Consider the following 22595-nt stretch of genomic DNA (forward strand, 5'->3'; position numbering starts at 1 on the left):
AATCACAAAAGGACCCTGCAGAGAGGGTCGACTCCTGCAGCCGTGTCCAACGAAGCGCAAAGTCTGACAGCGAAGCACTCGAGATGTGAGCGTGAAAAAAGCTGTTTGTGCATCCCATGCTGCAACACTCCGCTTACTCAAGCCTGCGTCTGCGTGCTCGCTCTTTTAATTATAAGAGTCGGCTGACTGGGGGCACAACTGTGCGCCGAGACAGCAGCAGCGGCGTGACACTGATGGGAGATGTTGTGACGCTGCAAAGCACAGTTGTCCACATAAACAGCTGGACTCGTGTTTGATGTAGAGAAACATTCTCGGCCGTGTTGGTGGCTGTCATCACAGTGGCTGTCTCTGCTCTCCTCATAATACACTGTAGCCCAACAGTTTCTTTCAAACCACACATATTAGACCTGCCTCTACTTCAATTGTGCTCCTTTCACTAAACCGCATCTATTCCTCTGATGCGGCATTGACCCGTCTACTTGGAGCGTTCTCTGTGCCAGACTGACCAGCGCCATTAATATTACATCAGCTTCATTCTAAACAGCCCTGAACTCTTTTGCAGTCCATCTAGGGAGAGGTAATAAAATTGGTGGCTGTCTTCATTCCCTGGGAGAGGAGAGTAGTCAGAATAGTTCACACGCTGCCTTTGAACAGAAGGCGAGGTTCTAAAATGATACAGGCTTAAACAATGACTTTAACATTATTAATTACCTGGAATTGTAATTAGTAACCTCCTTTAATTGTTATTTGGTCCTTTCACCCCCCAGAATCAGCTGTTGTAAGAAGATTAACTGTTTACCAGAGAGCGAGTCAATATTTGCTCGCTGGAAGTGAAATTGAATTATCTCAGGAATTACTTGTGAGAACTTAAACCCACCTGAGCAGCACAGGGAGTTCCCTCCTCCGGACCCTAGAAGGACCAGATTTGGGCCCAAACTCCATCTGACTTTCCCCCCCCCGGCTCTTTCATGCCCACGTCGGCTTGTCTGGCGGATGCAGCAATGTGGAGGAGCCCGACGATTTTAAATTAAACCGAGAAGAATCAGCCACGCAGCTGCCACATGGCCCCCTGGGAAATATAGTAAAAAATGGAAAGTGTTTCCAGGAGATGATGTACGCCGGGCTGGCGGCTCATTGACTTCAAGCGTTTCAGTTAGCTCATTAGCCTGTTAGCTGTAACTGACTCTGCAGACCCTGGTGGCTTTACGGCCGTGCTGCAGAAGCTACAGTGACACAGAATAGAATTTGATCGTGATTAATGTGCCGTTAGGGGGGTCTGACAGACTTCATTTCCTAGTTGGTTGTTTTGGTTGAGCCACTGGAGCAAAGGGAGCAACCAAGTCCACAGCCTATTTCTGGGGGTGTTGTGACTGAGCTGGGTAACAATCCTGTCCAACATAGACCCCCCCCCCCACCCCCCCCAGGCTGCCGTCTTAGACCCTATTCTTAGAACACTAATTGAGGAAATGTCATTTTCCCATCCAAGCGATTTGATGGGCCACACATTTGCATAGCAGTAGATCTAAAGGCTGCGTTTATTATAAAAAACAGGTCTTATGTAAGTGTTCTTTGAAGTACCCCCCCCCCCCCCTTCCCCCAATTATTTAACAGGGCATCACTAATGTACTCTAATTTGTCCAAATGTAATTTGACTTTGCAGTTTAACTGGAGCAGATGCATTTGTTCGAAGAAGAACTCCTTTTTAATACTATCATGTTTCTTACACCGCCCAGCAATAGAAAATAGAAAGTGAAAGCTTCACTGTTAGAATAGGTTGCTACAATTTGCTTATTTAAATTTAGTTGGAGTTTGCATTGTACTCTTTAATTACAACAACTAAAGTAAAAAAAAGTTAAAAGCAACTGTAAATAATGGTTTGAACAGGTAAATAAATAGCAAAGGCCTTGGAGGTTGGACTTTGAGTTTTTCCATCAATCTCTTCATTATCATTTTCTTTCTTCAACTGAAGGGTACCAACAATTTTGTGCATGGCTGTAAGGACAAATGATTATAACTCTCTGATTGGTTGGAAGGGAGAGCCTCGTTCAGAAGGTTGCTCCGTAACAGCTAGAATAAGAAACCGTTTGTTAACAAGTTCACAAGCTCCACATAGTGACATCATATGTCAGCGTCTGTTCACGGCTCATTTCGACCTCCTAAGTTTTCATAAGAACTGAAAGAAAGTTAGAAATATTATTCTTCTGTAACAACTTACTAATAGACATAACTGAAGACTTAATGGCTCAGAAAGTGAGGAATTTGGAACCATCCGTTATTCACTTTATCAATAAAGTGAATGTTTGTGACTCACCTCAGACTGCTGCTTCTTAATAGAAATCATAATACACAGAAGACAAATCGATACCAAATCCTCATCTGTCTGAATTACGTTGCATGTAAGCGCGGCAGCCCATGGTTGTGCTCCCTTGGATTGATTTTATAACTTGCTGCATCAGTGGATTAGCCTATTATTATTCTCTTCGTTAACAGAAAATAGAGGAAACTAGCTGAACGGATAATCATGACACCAAACCATCTGGGAAGTAATGCATGAAAGCATTTTGGATTTTTTGGATGACTAGACTAAATAAATCATGAATTAAGGCTGTTTGCTGTCTTTTGTACAGTAAGATCAACAACTCTAATGCTGTCTGCTACGTTGTCTCAAGTGAGACTGTGAGTGAGACGTAATTCATTGATATGGTCCTGGGCGTGGCGACGGGTGTGGCCAGGGGTGGCCCCTGTGCCAGAGTCGGGAGGAGCTCTTATTAATTATTATCTCATTTCAAATAAAGTTAAAATGTGGCACGTTGGCATTGATCAGAATATGTAAAGTTGCACATTTGGCCTCACACTAAGCAAACACTTCATTGTGCTGTATATATAACAGTCACACATTTTATCCCCAAATCTCTCAAACAAGACATTTTGACTGATGTCAGTGGACGTTACCACAAGAGTGAAAGTTTAACTTGGTCCAGTTTGTCACTGCTGCTCTCTCTCACTGCATAAAGAGTCCAGTCAAGGTCGGCACAGGCTCCCATTCTCCCAAAAATACCTTTGACTGGGAACACAATGACTTCTAGGTGACAGCATTTGAGTCATATTTCTAAAAGTCTGCCAGCCTGTTTCATAAATATCACGGCTGCTGTCTGTCCTCCATGACTTCCCTTCCCTGGCAGCTTGATTGATAAGTATGCACATAATCCATTATTTTGTCTCATTGATTGAGCCCGGCAATCAAAGATCACTGTTGTGGCAGAGGTAAGCGGACCCTCCTATGAGACGGCTCCGTCACACAGACGCAAGCAGAGGTGTCAGCTGTCGGCCTACTAATCACCCTGAGCTGTGAGTAATGGCAATGAAAGCAATCACAAGGGAAATGCATCATCTCTACAGACCTTCCATCTATCAAACTGACTTGCTCACATTTGACTGAAACGCATGCCAACGTGAAATATGATGCTTTGTCAAAGGCAGAGGGAGCATGTTGGCTCCGGAGCTGCAGAACGTAATAATTAAACACACCCATAAAGACCCTTTGTATTTCATCCATTGACGTGTGTGTTATGCATTTCTAAAGTTGGTTCCCTCGGTGAACATTTCATGCTTGCCTCCAGTGCATAATTACAATGCTTCACCAGTTTATAAAGAGTTACAATATACTAACAATCATTTTCCACTTCAGTCATCTTTCAATTTGTTTCCTCACACGATATCAACAGAGGAGGTAAGAAGTGTTTCGCCTGCACATCTTCAAATAGCTAGTGTCAGAGAGTTTGATGTGCTTTACCCAAACAAAAGCCACAAGCATGTGTCCTTGGCTAACCGATCTTCCTGACAGTTTGGATTATGAAGGGGAGCAGGAAGAGATTCCCCCGGTTCTTTTTACAAATCACAGGTATTTGAAGTTGTTTGTGTTGCAGGTTTGGCTACGCAGATGTAATTTCACTCAGCGGGGAATGTTTTCTCTCCAGCCGTAGGAGTCCTGGGTCCCATCACCTTGCCAATCTGCAGACTGGCCTCTTCCTGCCCTCTCCTCCAAACTGCCTCTTGCTTATGCAGCATGCTGTTATTATCAACCGGTGCACATAATATTTGCACAAGGAGTCGCAGATTTGCATGACGAGCTGTAGAAAGCATGAAAACACCGAGGCAGAATTGGAGTGAAAAGTAGAGAGGACAGAGTTTCTTTTGACAAGTGCTAATCTGTCAATTTAGCAAAGCACAAGTAAGCAACATTGTCAAACAGGGTCTCTCACCCCCTCAAAAAATTCAGAAGGTGATTTATGTTTTTGTACATCTCACAGATGCAATGTTGTCATTTTGAAACAGATTGCTGCTGGAGATGAACTCTATAGTTTTTCCCTTTGGCTCATTCTGGTTTGTTTTTTTTTTCCAGCAACAATTATTACTTAATGAGATGGACAGAGACAGACTCAGGACGTCAGTCAAAAGCACTCAACTCTTACTTGAAGAAGTTAGTGTCTTTGGAATGGTTTTCCCTAAACTTAAGCACTCGACTCGATTGTCTAAAGCCGACTATCTTTGTCTTGATGTCCATGAACTGTGATCTCAGATTAACAACATATTGGCTAATTCAGTATCTAGAACTTCAGGTGTTCTGCCATCTTTGGGCATCTTTGTGTGTTTCTTCTTCTGTGAAGCTCGTTAACAGAAAGCAGAACAGAAAGTTTAAAGAGGTGATTGTGGTGGGCAATCTGCAGGACTGACAAACCACAGACCCGCGTTTGGCTTCAGATTCCTGTGTGAGGTTCATGTTTTGACTAAAAGTGCACCTTGGTTAGGATTATACCAGAGTGGATTTTAAATTTTACAGATGTGTGTGAAATGACTGCAGACGTTCTCTTTATTAAACCAATTCATAACCTCCCCCTGACCTTAGCCCAATGCTGTGAGTGCCTAAACCCAATCATAGAAAACATCTGAGTCATAAAACTGGATGTTGAACTGCAAGGATGTTTGCAGAAAACAAAACAAGATGTTGTAGATTGAAAGAAAACTTGATCATATTGCAATGAAAGAAAAGAAGACAAAGAAATATGTTGTGGTTAATTTCAGATACTTCATGAAGTCTGTCACCAATCCATCCCTTGTTGTTAGATGAAAGGAACACTGTTCTGCTCTAAGCAGATGAGAGATGCTACTGAAGGGAGGCTCTAGCTGTACTGCACGGGAACTCTGATGCTGTCTGTTAACCTACGAGCTGCTATTTGTGTGACCCTGTGGTTCATCTGCTCACACCAACATATAGGAATCCCATATGTTTCATGCAAACATTTTAACATGATCCACAGCGTAATAATAACAGTGTATGGCTAACACCCACAGTGAGTATGCAGGTGTGTACTCAGCTGGAGTGGTGATGTAACAAAAGCCTATAAATCTACCCCATGTTTGGCACTGACGCTCAGAGACAGGCACATCCAGGCATTTTGATTACAAGGTAGCTTTTCGCTCCTACTGTTGGTTGTGCGCTGTAAGCTTCAGTATATCAGTGCTGATGTTAATTGTAAGGTTAAAGAGTGTCTTTGTGAATTCAGACCTTTCTGCTACAACACATTCACACTGACATCACCTCTCTCTGGATATTAAGGAAAACACTATAGGAAACAAGTCAGCCGAAAAAACGAATGTTAAATGTTATTTAGGTCTAAAGTGTAAATTGTAAATAGTATAATGAAGAAGAAATATTCCATTAAAATAAACCCAGGGGTAAGTGAATGCATCATGTTCATTACTTCCTGTCTTCAGTACAGAAATGACTGTGATGCACAGATTCTCCTGAATAAATTAATACTACTGGAATCAAACAGGGATCTGAATAAGCAGGTTCTATTCTACGTATATCATTAAAAACAGGCAGGACAACACGGACATCACTTGATGTTATATCTCTAATAACGCAGCTGAATCTCCACTGACTGTTTCTCCGTTTCGCTCTCGTTGTTGTCTAGTGAGTCACCCTCTATCACTTTAAATCTAAGCTTTACTGCTGCTTTGGAGGATCCAGCGAACCTTGTGCTGTAATTTAATTAAAACTCAACATTAGACAAAGGAAGGATTCCCACAGCGTCTCACCATATTTTCATGCTCACGATGTTCTGATTGTGTGTGGATAAGTATTAGGAACAGAGTGTTGCATTTTATCACTGAATATTAGACAAGTCATTTTATATTTAGTTGTCAGTAAGTGAAGCATCCTTCTGTGTGTGCATGTCTTAAAGCACGACAAGACACAGGAAACATCCTCCATCATCTTACCCTACACAGTGTCATTGACCGGGCCGGTCTCCCTGTCGGGGATAATTAATAATTATGAATAATCAGGTTACCGCGGTTATGCCACGTGCGCAAATGTGCACAGCACCTCTGTCACTTTCATGTTCCTATAGATCCTGCTGCCGCGTGACAGCTACAGGTCATTTGTACACTCGGGAAAGAATCCTACACACAGCTGGCATCACTGCAGAGCCTCCTCAAACAAATCTGCGGCAGATTCAGTTAGTAATCGATGTAATTTGTAGAGCAGAGAGGCAAATCTCAACGTACATGGAAGCTTTTGTTGTTTTAGGGACATGTGAGCATCCTTGAGCTAACACAAGCTGTGTTTTTTGTGCGCTCTCGCATTGAATGATACAGGTGTGACATGACATGATGCTGTATTATATACTATACATATAAAAGTGGTTTGTGTGAATGGAAAAAGAGAAAAAACAAGAAAAAAGGAACCACTTCCCCTTTGAATCCTGAATGGAATATTAAAACCTCAGCATACGGTGCCCTAAACCTTTTCCCAAGTTGCCCGTCCACACCTAGCTCCCTCCAGTCTGATCTGGCAGGCCATGAAATGAATCACAATTGCTGTGATCAGTGCAGCCGATGTGACTGGTGGCACTTTTCTGAAATGTTAATAAAGCCATATTGAATGGTGCACTATCCTCCGCAGCAGGCCCGTAGCCTGTGGCTGCTCACTAAATCTCAATGACTTCATTAACTCATTACCATGAGTCAAGGCGTGCAGTGCCAACAGCAATTAAAACACGACAGAAAAGAATGGTGTCCTTGGGCCACTGTTCTGCTCGCGAGACTGATACGCTTTACTAGATTTAGCAGGATGATTGACATATCAATAGGCACCGAGGTGGATTAAATGGCCTCAATCAATATTCAGATTTGTCTCACTAACACCTCGTGCCTGAAGCCAATTGTGCACACCTTGTCAAGTACTGTCGGCTTTCGTGCTCCAGGCTGTGCGGCAGCACTGCAGCTGAAGCAGGAAATCCTTTCTGTCACATCCAAGACTATGACGTACCTACTGAAGGTTTTATTTGAATTTTTAATACGTTTTTTTTTTTTTTTAATCGACCTTTTTTAACTTATGGTAATTGAAAAATTACCAAACGCTAAACAGAAAATGACTGAGAGAGAAAATCCTAGAGGGCATGAAAGGTCACCAAGATTTTCCCCCCAGTACAGAGAGGACTGATTAATATTCATCCAAATCTTTTGTCTTTTTATTCCTGATTCAACCAGGAGGCCAGAGGAGATGAAAAAACGGAACTTTCAATGAATATGTCAGGGCTTTCTCAACTCTCTCCTCTGTCTTTTGTAGAAACACATTTCTATTCATGAAGCCAATCCTCCGTAGTCATGACACTGCATACTTATGTTTCTTTTGTAAAACTCCAGCAAAATGGTAATTAAATTGCAACTGTGGGCTTCTGTCCCCTATGCAGACTTAAAGAATCCTTTATCTTAGCAAATGACTGACAGTTGATTATGAAAAACCCAGTGTTATTTTTTTTCCCCCTCCTGCGTGAAAGCAGTCCACCCACACCTTCTGCTTTTGTGCACACTATTGTTACGGCTCCATTGTTAATGAGTTTAGAATTAACTGCCTGTAATGACTGGAGACTGAAGCCCCTGCTGAGCCCGATAGTGCTGTTGAACAGGGAGCTAGAGGAGTAGTGGATGGGTGGATGTGCACATCGAGTGCAGGTATCGCTGTCTGTTGCTCAACTGTAAGGACAAATACAACCACTGCCACGACAGGGAGGGTCTGTTTCATTTACTACGTGGTAACACATTGATGCCTTGAGATGTCATCTTGTGGCCATTCATCTGCATTACTGTGATTTTTGATATGCAGCACACATGAGCTGCTACAGCTGTGGCCTCAGTCAGCTGGGAGGCATTACACTAATCCATAACATTTTAATTTAGTGCTATTAGCTCAACTGAAGGAATTTACTGCATTAAAGCATTGTGTAAACTACTGTAAGACTCAAGAGCACAACAAACACTCATCAATGAGGTAAAGAAGCAACGCCAAGTCACAGCCAAAGATTTGAAGGCATCATTGGAACTGGATAACATCTGTGTTCATGAGTCTACAGAAGGTAAAACACTGAACAAGCAGAGTGTCTATGTCAGGACACCATGAAGGAAGCTGCTGCTTATTAAAAAGAACATTGTTACATACCTAAAGTTTGTAAAAGAGCACATTGATATTGCACAACAATATCTGCTAAATGTTTTGTGGACTGATGATGAATTGAACTATGAATTGATATATTGAACTATTTGGAAAGAACACACAGCACTACATATAGTGTAAAAAGGTCACTGCATATCATCATGAAAATATCATTACTATCTTAAAGTATGGTGGAGGAAACATCATGATTTGGGCCTGCTTTGCTGCATCAGGGCCTGGCTGGCTGGTCGCATACTTTTACTGTGTCACTATGAGGTTTTTATGGTTGTTCTCAAGAAATACCACTTGACCATGGAGTCTTTCACATGTCTATTGGTGAACTCAAGTCGTGATTTAACACGAGTTTTCTTCAACAGTGGCTTTCCCCTTGCCGCTCTCCCATAAAGCTTTGACTGGTGAAGAACCCGGGCAACAGTTGTTGTATGTACAGTCTCTCCTATCTCAGTTGCTAAAGCTTAAACCTCCCTCAGAGTAGTCATCAGTGGTGGCCTCTCTCACTAGTCTCCTTCTTCCACAGTCACTCAGTTTGTGTGGACGGTCTGTTCTAGGCAGATTTAGACATGTGCCATATTCCTATCATTTCTTGATGATGGATTTCACTGTACTCAGGGGAATGTTCAGTGCTTTGGAGATGTTTTGTATCCATCCCCTGACTTATGCTTTTTATTAACCTGTTCTCTGAGCTGCTGGAAGTGTTCTTTTGTCTTCATGTTGTAATGGTAGCCAGGAATACTGATTAACCAGTGACTGGACCTTCCAGACACAAGTGTCTTTATACTTCAATCACTTGATACATATTCACTGCACTCAGGTGATCCCCATTTCACTAATCGTGAGACTACTAGCACCAAATATCTGGACCTCTGTTGAATTAGGTCAGTCATTTTAAGGGGGATGAATATTAATGCAAACACTGATTTCACCTTATATATTTTTAATTTAATTGCAAATAACAGCAACAGTAATAGAGACACTATGCACTGGCCCCATCAGCCCATTTGCCATCCTGGACCAGGCAAGAATGAACGGTAAAAAAATAAAAGCAAACAGAGAAAGAAAAAGCACTATAATTATTTTAATGATTCAGTCCATCCCCTTAGATTTGATCTTTCTAGTCTGCTGTTATGATAAATTGATCAGTGGTGATATTGATATAGATTGTAACATGAGACATGTTCAGTCCTATAAAAAGTTGCTAAGTGGTGCATTGTCCAAAAAATTTAAAGGAATAAAGTGATTCCTGCTTTTAAAATTACCCTCTGGCTTTCCCCTTTTTTTGGGGCCCACAAATCTCCACTGTTCAGCTAAGCTGACTTATCTGTTTATCTTGTGGTTTGTTATTCTTAAAGCCACAGTGGCTCCTCAATTATTCCTTGCATTGCATTTGACTATGCTTTATTTTTAATTTCTTTAAAATTGAGGAATGGGAAGTAATGTACAGATAATTTGTCTTTTTCCTTCTAATGTCATTAATATGCCCACATCAGATTATGTTTTCTTAACAGTTGCCAACCTGCTGGGGCTGCAGCACTGACAAATGCCTCAGGGTTGAAGCAAAGGTCACTATCACCCATCTTCAACATCTGTAACAAATCAAAAAGCGCTTTTTTGTGCTTTGCAGCAAAACGAGTACTAAGAGTGAGAGACTAGCTGGATTTGGGGGTGTTTCTGGTGTGCCTCTGTCTCTCCTCATTCTTGTCTTTGCCTCTGTCCCGAAGCATCATTTTCTATAACGAGCTTGTGGACAGGAGATGAGATACGATTCTTGGAATTAAAACAGCATTTTGTACTTTGATCATGCAGCAGTGTGTGAAGCACTGAAATAAGACCCTCCTCTTCCTTATCAAATCTTCACTCTCACTCTCACTCTCCCTCTCTTAATCTTTCCATTGCTCGCTCGCCCCTGCTCTATCTCAGCTTGGGGGATTGCTGTATGAGATGGAGAGTTAACGAAGAAAGCCCCCCCCCTCCAACCCCCCCACCCTGCAAGAAGACTGGTAAACTGTGGCAACTTTGTACTCTGCTTTCGTTAATCGTGTCACGATCGGCTTTCATGCTTTCCAGACCAAACCCCTGAACCAGTTAAGCATAAATATTTAACATCCTGATTTTCAAGCCCCTGAGAATATGTCTTCAGCAATTACATAAGCTGCTAAACAAATGAATCCCAACTATTTTTTGCTCTTAAAATTGCCCGAACAGCTTCCCTGTGAAACAATCCCAACAACATCATCCCCCTTTTTTATTTCTTTTCATTACACAACATCTTGTTTTACATCACTTACAGGCAAAACAGCAGTCGCGCACCCCCTCACTCTCATGCACACTCTCACACTCAAGAAGTGGTCTTGTCTCCATATACTGTAAGTGAGATGCAACATTGTCAAAAAGCCATTAAAGATGCTATCATCTAATATGGAGGCTGACGTGGGCTGGTGCTGGCAGCGCAGTTATGTAAGCAGCTTTCTCCGGGACTGATAGCAATCCAACACACCCAGCAGGGGAGCAGTAGTGCGTGTTTGTGTGTGTGCTGGGTGTGTGGGGGGGGGGGGGGTGGCGGTGGTGTGAAACAAATCACACATTCAGTGTGCTCCATAATATTGCACCGAGTGTTTTGCCACAGGTACAGAGAGATTCACTCTTACGTGCCAACTGATTTGTTAATATGCTAATGCATTGTGATTAGTGAAGCAAGAAGCCGAGCGCGTCTTTGCTCCGTGAGGTGTTGATTGAAAGAAATCAACAGGGGTGGCAGGAGAGACAGAAACAAACGGCTACTGTATACTGTGTTTGCCAGAAGAACTTTTTTAGCTTTCTTAATACAGTATTCACATATCGCGTGTCCAGTCTCCTAAAATCTACAGTTCTGTACCAGAGCTTAGAACTGGAGGCCATGTCCAGACTTATGTGTGTTTTTGTCTTGTCTCTGTTTCGCTGGTCTTTGACTCCTATTTGCCTCAGACTTGGCCTCTGGATTCACTTTGACAAGACTTGACTGAATTCAGCATTATTTTTATTCCCTGAAGTTAACTTCCTCTTTTCATTCATCCTTCCTTCCTCCTTCAAAATAAACATTCAGGAATCAGATTCATTATTCAGATATTTGAAATGTGAAATTGCACTTTTGTATGGGACTATAGTAAGAATGCTATATTCAAAGTAAATGGTATTACCTTAGATGATCCTACAGCTTTGCTACGTTGCTCATTGTCATGATCATAAATAGAGTTCAACATGCTACTCAGAATAGGGGTTACATCTTCTCTTTGGGAGAGTGTTGAGTATAATATTGAGTGAAAGTGATATCTAATTAGATCCTGTAGTGTAACCATAAACATACTATCTCTAGCTCTCAAAAATGGAATTATCAGTTACATTTATCAGGATCAGTCTTGGTGTTTTACTATCAGTCTCATTTAGACTTCACTCGAACAGCCTTAGCTTGGACCTGACTACAGCTCTGTCCTGTGCAACTTAATTGGGAACATAATTAAAATGGGAATACTACTGACATAAGGATGAATTGTTGACAATCACAAGTCACAAATCTGTTGATACTGAACATATCAATACAATGTACCCAGATGGTGGATTTTCTTTCCATATCCAATCTACAACATCCAGTTTCCCTTTACACCAATCGATTTAATGCTGCAGTGACAACATTGTACTGATTATTCACGCTTCAAAAACATAATTGCATTTGCAGTTTAGTTAATTTAGGAGACAGGCCTGTTCTATATTTATAAAGTTATGAAACTATGAAAACTGGTGGAAAAACTCACAAGCCATTCACTGAAGTTTAGTTTAAAGCTATGCGAGCATGTGGATGTAGCTTAACAAAAACTATTAAAGCTAATATTAGCTTTAGTTTGATATCAATTTATTGCTAAAATGAACTATTTCGAGATAGGAACACTGGATCATTACGCAAGAACCAACAGAAAAAGAACTGTAACAAGACAAATGGAACTGAAAGTTAATTGAGTAATAATTTCACCATCCCGCTTCAATTTCTTCTACTCTTCTATAATATTTGTATTTCTTGGGACCAAATCATCAGACAAGTCAGTATCAGTTTGAAACTCAGGTCTTAATTACAACCCCAGGATTTGGCTCACTACATGAAGCACATGCTACTTCTTGCATTAGCACAGAACACTGGCACTGGATGGAAACGTCTAGGTGTGAGCTGGTCCATGTGGACATCATTATTCTATGTTCCCCCATCTCCACATTCAACTTGATTACTATGAAAGAAACAAGAAATTATGGCCGGAGGCTGTAGGAAGAATACATTGTAGGTTTCCTGCCTCACACATAGCTGAGCAGTAATGGAGTAAAACAGTGAAGGGTGTTATGCAACTTCGCATTTTACTTTGAAAGCTCAGAGTTAGCACATTACAGTGATTTGTTTGAATGCGATTTCAGCTCCCAGGCTGATGAGCTGAATGCATGGGCACCATTTGCAAACATGGTTTATGAGATATTACATACACATTGTGTGTTAATATGAAATGCAAGAGAAATGTTAAGTCTTATGGTCATAAAAAAAGATTTAGTTTTATTGCACTATACATCACAGTATGGCAGGAGCCCCTGGAATCAGTATTCCTATTATCTAGTCCCAACATCATTGAAATGCCCATTACTATCAATGAAACTCGGAGCTATAATTGTTCGATGAGATTTTAGCAGAAATACATTAACATTCATGTATTTTGTAATAAAAAAAAAAGGAAAAAACACAGTTCTCTTTCACTTTTTCTGGCTGAATTTGGTTTTTCATAAGTCATAAAACACTCTTGTCTCCGTTCTGTGTGACACGTTTGTGGCTGATATTTAAGTGGGCTGACTCCATGTCGCTGATTTCAGGAGACAGCCCTGCTGGTATGTCGAGGCCTGCAGCAAACGCAGCAAAGCCCTCGCAGAACGAGCAGAAGCTTGGACTGAAAATCTAAGCAAACATTGTTAAGTGCTGATGGTGAGCATACTGGCAAGTTGATTTGCCCTGGGAGAGAGGTCTCCTCAGTGCACTTGCTCCTCTGGAGCCTTTTTCACTCGCTGCTGTCTTCCACCTTTTTGTGGTGCTGCACCAGAAAGCCAACCAACAACAACAACAACAACAACAACAACAACCAACAACATTCCTGCTGACTGCATGTAGGTGTAGTTGGCTGTAAATTCACAGTATTATTCCAATTAAGGATCATAACCAGCGCTGCCAGCTACACTTATGTCATTTGTAGTCCTGCTTTAAAGGAGTTATTTTTATAAATGCATCCCTCAGCTGACAATCTCATTTAAACATTATTATATATCTCCTCTTGCTGCATTGCAAATAAAAAATGTGCATCGAAATAACTGACTGCTTTACATGACAGCGCTGTGAAATGAGACGATTGTTTGCTTGTGCAGTGTTGAAGAAAGGTGCTGAATGTTCCTGTAGCACTCGTCAACCACACACGCTTCTGTCGACTAAAACACCGCACATATCATAAATATACCGCATAACGTCGAGTCAGGAGAACTGCCTCTAATGCTCGGGCATCAAGGTTTCTTGTCACATTTTGCCTCTGAATAACCACGCAGGTCTGTAAACTGATGTGTGAAAGGCTACAAATTGATCAGTTTGGTCTTTCGCAGCTCATATAGGAGGGTCACAAACGGATGAATTACCTGTGCTACCTTGAGCAAAGCGAAGGAAGTACATTCTGAAAATATTAAATTTGAAGGTTTATAGCAGCCAAACGCTTTCCCGAGCCTTAAATCTGAGTTCACTGGGTCCACCACATCCCAAACTACAGCAATACGTCTGCATTGTCCTCATTATGCCCCCTCACCAGGCATAAGGCATCAGATGGGAACCAAACAAACGATGCTGGAGATGACAGGGCGCGTCCTCTGGAAGAAACACTCCGCAGTCATTAATATGTCAGCCTTGCATTACACATGTGATTTACTTCTCAAAACACTAAATATTTATTGACTAGAATAATGTTCATTGTAGGAATTTCTAGTAGCACGTGTAACATAATACAGTAAGAATCAATGTCAGTGATCTGCCAGCTGGTGCTATGAGATTTCACTGCATGCAGTCAAAATGACTACAATAAATGTAAAAGTGGTTATTTGGAGGATATGAGAGATCTTTTCTGCTCCTATTAAAATAATAAGATCAATTTCAAGTAAAAAGAAAACAAGGCTGTGAATCAGCGCTAAGGCCGTCCAGCTCCCATACTCTGCAGTCCTTCTTCAACAAACGTTTCTGATGGATGTTTGCTGTAATTAGTTACTTTATACCCCTCACTAATGTGAACACGCAAGTACATTATTTATGTCAACTACAGGCACTAAGCTGTTGTGCTGTCTCTGTTCCTTGCATGTGCACAGATTTAATAAATGTTGAGTATTATATTTAACAGACCTTTATTAATGTGGGTGTATTGAACTGAGCAAACGTGCTTTATGTTGGTGTTTTATTGCTTGTGAGTTTAACCTTTTAATTGTACCGGAATACATTTGTTACTTCTGCTGTCCGACACCTTAACAAATTCTATGTTAAGGTCACTGAAGTATTCTTACTGAAAAGAAAACCAATTGCACTGCAGTGAATAAGATAAAACAGTGTAATGTTATTCTATACTGTGCCCTCACTCTGCTGCTGTTAACGTTTTATGTACATGGCATTTTAGAACTGAGACATGCTGTTTGCATACTTCTCTCACAAGGGGTTTCATGTAATCTCCCTACTGTTACCAGCGAGCTCATGTCACATATTCTGTTATTCATACTCATCAGTCTACAGCAATACTCCCACATGTTTCATTAATGAACTCCAAAGTCTAAAGGTTCACTTGGTCATTGGGTTCAAGGTCAACACTGGCGCACATCGCTCAGACCCAGAGCATCACTGTCACCGCGTGTTGCAGAGTGGGAGGCAGTGGCGATAAGAAGGTGATGGTAAATCGATAGTGATGGATCAAAGTGCTGCATGGCTGGAGCCCTGCGGTGTCAGGGTGCGGGGAACAATGGGGAATTTTTACACCCACTCGCTTCTTCTCATTATCCACTCCTACTCCCCCAGTTCTCTTTTTTCATCTTGAAACTCCAACTCCTGTGCGTCTGAATATATGTGAGCGTGAGAAAGGGAGAGTGTGACTTGATGCTTTATGTCATGGTGTCAGGTGGCATCAGCCGGTAGTTGATGGGAAGATAAAATGTTGATATCTATGCAGTGAAATTGGTCTAATGTCCAGCAGCCTTCTGTACCATGTGTGTCCACATATCTGTTGGTTTAACATGTGGAAACAAACAAGATGTTATTCCAAATGATGCTGATGTACTGCTTTATTTTTACACACACAAAAAAAAGACCATGTTTTGTGAATTTAACCATATTAGTTAAATTTGCTGTTTTTCAGTGTAATTGCCATTTTCCTGTTATATTACCATAAAAGCAGCACAATCTAATAAATAACCACTTGGTTTTGTTTTCTAGGAGAAAAACATTGGCCGGTCCGCTCCCAGAGTCACCATGGTAGGGATGGCTGTTTTTTGCTTAAGGGTTAAAGTTGCCTCTGATCACTTCTTTACTTTGGTAACTCTCCTATGAACTTGTTAACGAATCCTAGTGCTAATGTGAATTACACCTGGCTCCAGATCAGTGTTTGGAGGCAGCTTATACCTAGAGTTTTAATTGTAGTGCAGTGCCTTCCCGTTGACCTCTGTCTATCTACTGTAGTTATCTAACCTGTGTATTTTAACCTTGACGTCCAGCTTTCCTGTCCTATTCCTGTGTGCAAGTCCATGTGTGCGTTCTGGTTTGTGTGTGCTGGTTTTAGGGGTGTAACGGTACAAATATTAGACATATTTATATTTATATTAATTAAAAGGATGAGTTTGACATAAGTAGTGTCACTTTTAGTAGTATAGTAAAGTAGTTTATAGAAAAACAACTCTCGGCTCTGTGTGTTATGAAAAAGTTGAAGCCTGGAGTTGATTAGCTTAGCTTAGAATAAAGACTGGAAGCACAGAAGTTCATTTCAGTTTCAGTTTCAGAAGCACAAAACAAGATTTTAGTTTTATTTAATCAAGAAATCTTGAAAGTGTATCTATTAGTAGGAAGTGGCTATTTCCTAGATAGATTAAATGTTCTTTTACCAGGTCAGGCCAGGTGGATTTACTACAATGTACATTTTAAGCTATATTATAGAATGCCTGCAGTCTTAATGCCATTGGATATAATTAAGAAATAGCATACAAGATGATTTTAGTGTCCAGAGAACATTTTCAATTCAACTGGTCAACATGGAATTGGTTGCAAATAGATTTAGATAGCAGGTTTATTGGTTTTTATATAATAATGTTCATTTAACTTACAGTTTTAGTCCAATCCACCACTCTTACCATGTAACTTTATAGAAAACCATAAAATAATAAATATGATATATTACATCTAGGGCTAACTCTGGAACCAGTTGCTAAAACTACTTAAATTCTACCATGGGACTTTAAGTCTTTGAAATTTATGTTCCCCATGTGTTACAACAGAGACCAGATTATTAGTATTAATCTACTTCAACGTTACCTGAAATGAATGTCCGTTACACTCCTGATTCAGTTTCAATTGATGGTGTGGTGATATGGGCTTGCCTACAAAGAAACATGCTAAAGAGGTTATATCAGCTGCACAGTTTTTGTTTTTTGCTATAAAAAATCATTCTCCAAGCAGAGTTTGGGCCTAGTCAATGACAAAACTAATGAAACTAGTGCATAGTATTCAAACAAGAATATTCTCTACCTCTTGATGTTTGTTGCAGCTGGCCCACATTGTATTATTTTTCATTGTGTTAAAAACTCAACTGGTCCCATTTCACTCCTCTGTTCTAATTCCTGCCCTTTGAAATGTATGTTTTCAACTGTTTCACTCAAGCTTTTTCTATGTGCTGTCCACTTTACTGAAACGAATGTCCTAACCTGTATGGTGTGAGTGGTCTTCAACTCTGTCCGTCTCAGTGGAGAGGAGGGCTGGTCTATAAAGGCATGGATAAAGGCAGTTTTGATGATGTTACTTCTTTTATTTGAAGAAGACATCAGATAAATCTGTGCTTATCCTTGCTTACAATATACGGACCCTCCTCTTCCTCCTCTACCTCTTCCTCACCCTCCGCCTCCTCTCAAAGGAAGTCTGCTTTTCAACAGCCCACAAATGGAGTCGATTGGTATGTCATTCAACTGTTGAGAGAAATGGCTTTTTTTTTTTTTTTATTAGAGTATTATTCCTTTGATGTTACACCAGAAACCAATGCTGTACTGTTTTATTTTCAAGAAGGATTATTACCTTTTAACCCAGTGAGTCACCTCAGCTCTGTAGTGAGAGAATAGAGTGAAACTGGACAGGTTCTGTAGAAACATCATGAAGCACTACTTCAATAAAATGGATCTTATTGTATTTTAATACACAGGGTCACAGTAGTCCATAGTGGGTTCACTGTCTATCACCTTTCAAAATGAACTGGATATGAAGTCTATCTCAACCTCCTGCCCTTCCCCATCCCTGCTGAGACTATCATAGCACATTTGTCAAGCTAGAGGGCCAGTGACACGTCAAGTAACTACTTGGCCTTTGGTGTCATGGGGGTGATTGTAAGTTATGAGATAAAGAGCGATACTTACTGGAGATGTGGATGGAAACAGTCTGGACAGGGATTTTATTGCACTTGGAAGAACACAGGAACTAGGCAGTGCGCAGATGAATGGGAATCTACTGATTCCCATTAATGAAGTTATCTATGAATGCATAATGCAAATGATATCAAAGCATTTCAGCACGGCTATCATTTTCAGCCACTTCAAAACGTGTTAATTGGTTTTTGCTCATTAGCAGACATGGGATGTAGAGAAGCCCAGTGTGTAGGTACAGACTTTACGTATACAGATACAGTTTTAGGAGTAATAAAACAGACTTGAGTCTGGTACAGTATATATTCTGAAATACAGGCCTCTTGTTTTTTGGCTGTAAATTAGCAGGTACTGCTGCAAACATCATTACACAACTAATACCTGTCTTTTATGTTTCTGTGTCGATAATGTTTCTCATCACAGTTTGCCAACATTTTTCCTTGATCTCCACATGCACCAGATGTAGATACAACCTGCCTATTGGAGTGATGAAAAAGTCAGATAAAGATAAATAGCTAAAAACAGAACAAGTTATAGACTTAAAAATAAAAGCAATGAAAATAAAGTTAGGACCTAAATCATGATGCACAAGGTGCATGCAGCTTCAAGGTCCAATGAAGCTTCCACGCTCTTGGTTTGACAGGAACACATCTCATGGTGCCCTATCCCTCTGCAATGATTTCGTAGCACAGAAGTGAATAATTAGTGCTTTAACCAATGGTGTCTCTTCAGTTTAGTCAGTTCCTAAAATTCTCATGGGAACATGGATTGATTTATATTTTATGGTTTTTGGAAATTCTGTTAAAAATTAGGAAGGAAAAATGACGTGCTGGAACGTTGATGTGTTTTACATATCCACTTTACAAGACTATACTGTGTAAAACATGAGTGTGATGTATTGTGGAAATGAAAAAACAATGTCATGTTGCTTCTTGTTGTTTTCCCCTCGCATTTGTGTTGCAAAGTGCAGGGAAGTTGGACCCTTTTGCTCCCTTGGTATCTATTAGTGCCAAAACTCTTTTGAATTTTATTGGACGTTGCACACATTCAAAGCCATAAAAGTGCAGGACATAACTTATCAAATCAAGGGACTTTTCTTACAAACAATTGTGTTGCTTCGGGCAAATCAGGCAAGATTTGAAGCATCTGCCTTTTCGGCATGCTGCAGTTCAGCAGTACATGAGAGACCAGTGTACTAGAGTTTGCCCATTCAACTGCAGAGCGAGTCAAGTCTGAACAAGTTGTATTGGTTATGCTGGTATTGACATACTGAACAGAGTCAGCAGGAGCACAATTAGGCCTCAAACATGGTTCACGTAAATACACAGAAGCAGCTGACGACACTTGGCCCTCTGTGCACATCCCCCTGTGTGTGCACTTGCTTTCATGTACTTGCATGAACTATGTTTGCACCCTTACTGTAGGCACAACAGCACATACAGTATTTCCTGGAGCCAGTGTGTACCAGTGTGAACTTAGTTCATATCAAACTCACAAGAACTATTAGTGATTTGTTCATTTTGGAATGGCACTCATTTGTTTTAGGAGCTTTAGAAGAACATGAATTGATTGTCTGGAACCTGATGAAGTTCATGATATGAGTGGCTGTGATAAGCAACCTGCATATCTCACTGTGTTCAGTGTTGTTGGTGTTGGATTTGCGTGTATCTTGTCACTGCCTTCTGCCAGCACAACACCAGTGTTGTAAAACTAGATCCCAGAAGGCAGAATTAAAGTAGCTGTACTTAGTATTTAAACACTTGCCGAATGGTATCAATAAAGACTCTGTGGCTGACAAAAATAAATTCCACTGCTCCCCTCCCTGTCGATGTAACACATCTGACCTCAGGAACCTGCCATAAATACGCTACAATCAACACACATCTTTATCAATCTTCCACTGAGTCTCATTTTTCATCAATGCTATGGGAGATGTCATAAAAACTGATGGTTTTTTACACACATAGATTTTAAAGAGACAGGGCTGTATCTTGAGCTCAGAAATGTACTAAAAATCTTTTAGAATCATTTTAGTCTTGCAGTTGCTCATCATTGGATGAGTAATGTCCTAATTTCCTATTTTGAAGAACACACTCTTACTTAAAGACACAAGTCTTTAAGTAAGAGGGCCATGTTTTGAACTTATGTCCGACGTCTGACTCACAGTAGTCACTCACTATGAATGAGCAGTGGGTGCTCAAATGAGTAGAGCTAGAAGTGCTATAAATATGACTTACAAGCATCATCACCACTGCTGCAATTGGGTCACGGTTAAGCCTCCTGTTCTGCCCATGAAATCAATGAGGAGGTGGGAGCTACTTCTATTGAGGGGGCTAGCGCTTTGTCCCCTGCTAACTGAATAAAGTGGGGCTATAATAGCAGTTAACATTTAGCTATTAAATGTGAACACTCTTTGCCAGTTGTTAAATGTCAAGCCCACAGTGGCTTTCCTATCCTCCTCTTCTTTTTCTGTGAGGCAAAGGCAGGGACCTGCTGGTGGCACCGGGCTGTCAACAGAGCCAGTGGGACAGAGTCATCCACATTCATACCTGTCACACACTTTTTGCACTCGTACGTGCAAACACACACATGCACAGTGCACTCTGTACCCCCTCCTCCTCCACCACCTCTACCTCCTCTGGGCCTTTCATAACTCGGGTAGCGCCACTTTACAGGGCTAATGGGATGGCAGGGCTGTTGGTTTTAGAGAGGGATGTCGTGAGGAGAGTGGAGCAGAGCGCTAAGGATGGCTCTCTAATAGATCTGGGGCGGGTGGTGTTGAGTCGGGGGTGGGGGTGCGGGGTTGGGGCATGTCACTGGCCCATGTTGCCGTTTCTCTCATCCTGTCATCCCAGTGCCCCTCCACATCTTCACTTTTCATGCTTTTCCTTCTCTTATCTGCTTTCTGTCTCGGTTTATCCCTCGTCCACTGTATTTCCATTTCTTCAGCCCTCACCACTCCCCCCCCTCCTCTGTATTGTTAAGAGATACTAAGCCTTGAGGGTTTCCATTAAGTTGTGCCTGTCAGTGTTTGGAAGTCTCTCTGTGTTTTACCATATCTACTTAGTTTGCATTTTAAAAACAGTGGAAAGACTTTGTGCTTTTAGATTCTTATTCACAGCTGGTGCGTAGCATGGCATGTTGCAGGATTTCATTTTTTAAAATCAAGTCTTAGTATAAGCTCAAAACCAGTCAACACAAGAACTTAAAGTGTAAAGAAATACAATATTTTAACAGCATGGCTGCTATCTGTCCTAAAATGTTATTCTATGTAATTATTACCCTCTTTAACAGTTACTGACAGTGGCAAGCTTTCTGGCCCAGCTTCTTATGTGCCCATTCACAGTGTATCCTTTTAGACTCTGTCACATCATATGTCATCCAAAGCAAACAGAAAATCTCACTACTTGATACAGTGCTGTGAAAAAATATTAAATTCTCTCCTTATTACTTCTTTTATTGTCTGCATCTAATATTGTACTTGAGCCTCGACTGACAGACTGATGACCTGATGTTCTCCTTCAGGATTCTCTCTAGGATTCTCCCAAAATGTTGGAGGGTCATCTAGTTATGGTTGTTATGGGTTTTCAGTGGTTTTCACCTTCCCAGTCTTTCATAAATACTAAACAGTGTATATTATTGAGGTGAGAGCTTCAGAAGTGACTGAACTGATTAGTCTTTGCTCAGGTTGCTTTCGTTTTTATGTTACATTTTGTTTAAAGAACTAAAACAGTTTAGTACGAGATGCACACAGAAAGAAGAAAACAGGAGAGGGTATATTTCACAGCACTGTAAATCACTATGTGCAGAATTATCCATTATGTACATAAGCCCTAGCTGCTATAGAAGGGTCTGCATTGCTTAGAATCTCTTATCACCTGTCAGTATAAGCTGCTTGTAGGAGTCTGACATTAGAAAGCTCAACTCTGGTGACCTTGTTTGATTGTCAGCTATTTTTCTCCCCTGTCATTCTCTCACATACGATTGTTTGGCAGCGTCCCATTTAGCTCATCTCTTGCCTAAGTATAATTTGACTATTCAGAGAAATACAACAGAGTGTGACCTAAAACACACACAGATCTTATCAACAAAAAGCTGATTGGATACTATGACCTGGCTGTTCAGCAGTTTGACAGAATGCAAATTCTTCTAAATCAATGTTCTGATGGTTTCCTCAGTACCACCGGGCATGGGACCGCAATCAATTTTGCAAATGCTTATTTAACCTTGGCGGGGGGTTCAAGGTGTTTTGTGACTATGACTTCTCTAGGCTCCCCTGTGTGCAGTTTGTAGATGTGATGCCGCACCAAATGTTACTGGTGCGCCATCTGGATGCAATTATGCAAACTCGCCAAGGAGGTATTCACCCGAGATGAGTTATAAGCAAAGG

The 22595-nt window shown here is 40.9% G+C and overlaps 1 protein-coding gene across 3 annotated transcripts in view; it reads left to right on the forward strand.

The window, feature by feature from the left end:
- Positions 1-22595, forward strand: part of LOC113155938 (protein shisa-6) — a 64875-nt gene that overhangs the window by 27398 nt on the left and 14882 nt on the right. For 2 of the 3 annotated variants that reach the window (XM_026350687.1, XM_026350690.1), the window contains exon 5: positions 16023-16061. The exons of the other annotated variant lie outside the window; for it this stretch is intronic. In XM_026350687.1, the coding sequence (XP_026206472.1) occupies positions 16023-16061 (39 nt within the window). The remainder of the gene's footprint in view (positions 1-16022; positions 16062-22595) is intronic. 3 annotated transcript variants of the gene reach the window in all.

This window comes from Anabas testudineus, chromosome 19 (assembly GCF_900324465.2).
Source record: "Anabas testudineus chromosome 19, fAnaTes1.2, whole genome shotgun sequence".
NCBI classification, from domain to species: Eukaryota; Metazoa; Chordata; class Actinopteri; order Anabantiformes; family Anabantidae; genus Anabas; species Anabas testudineus.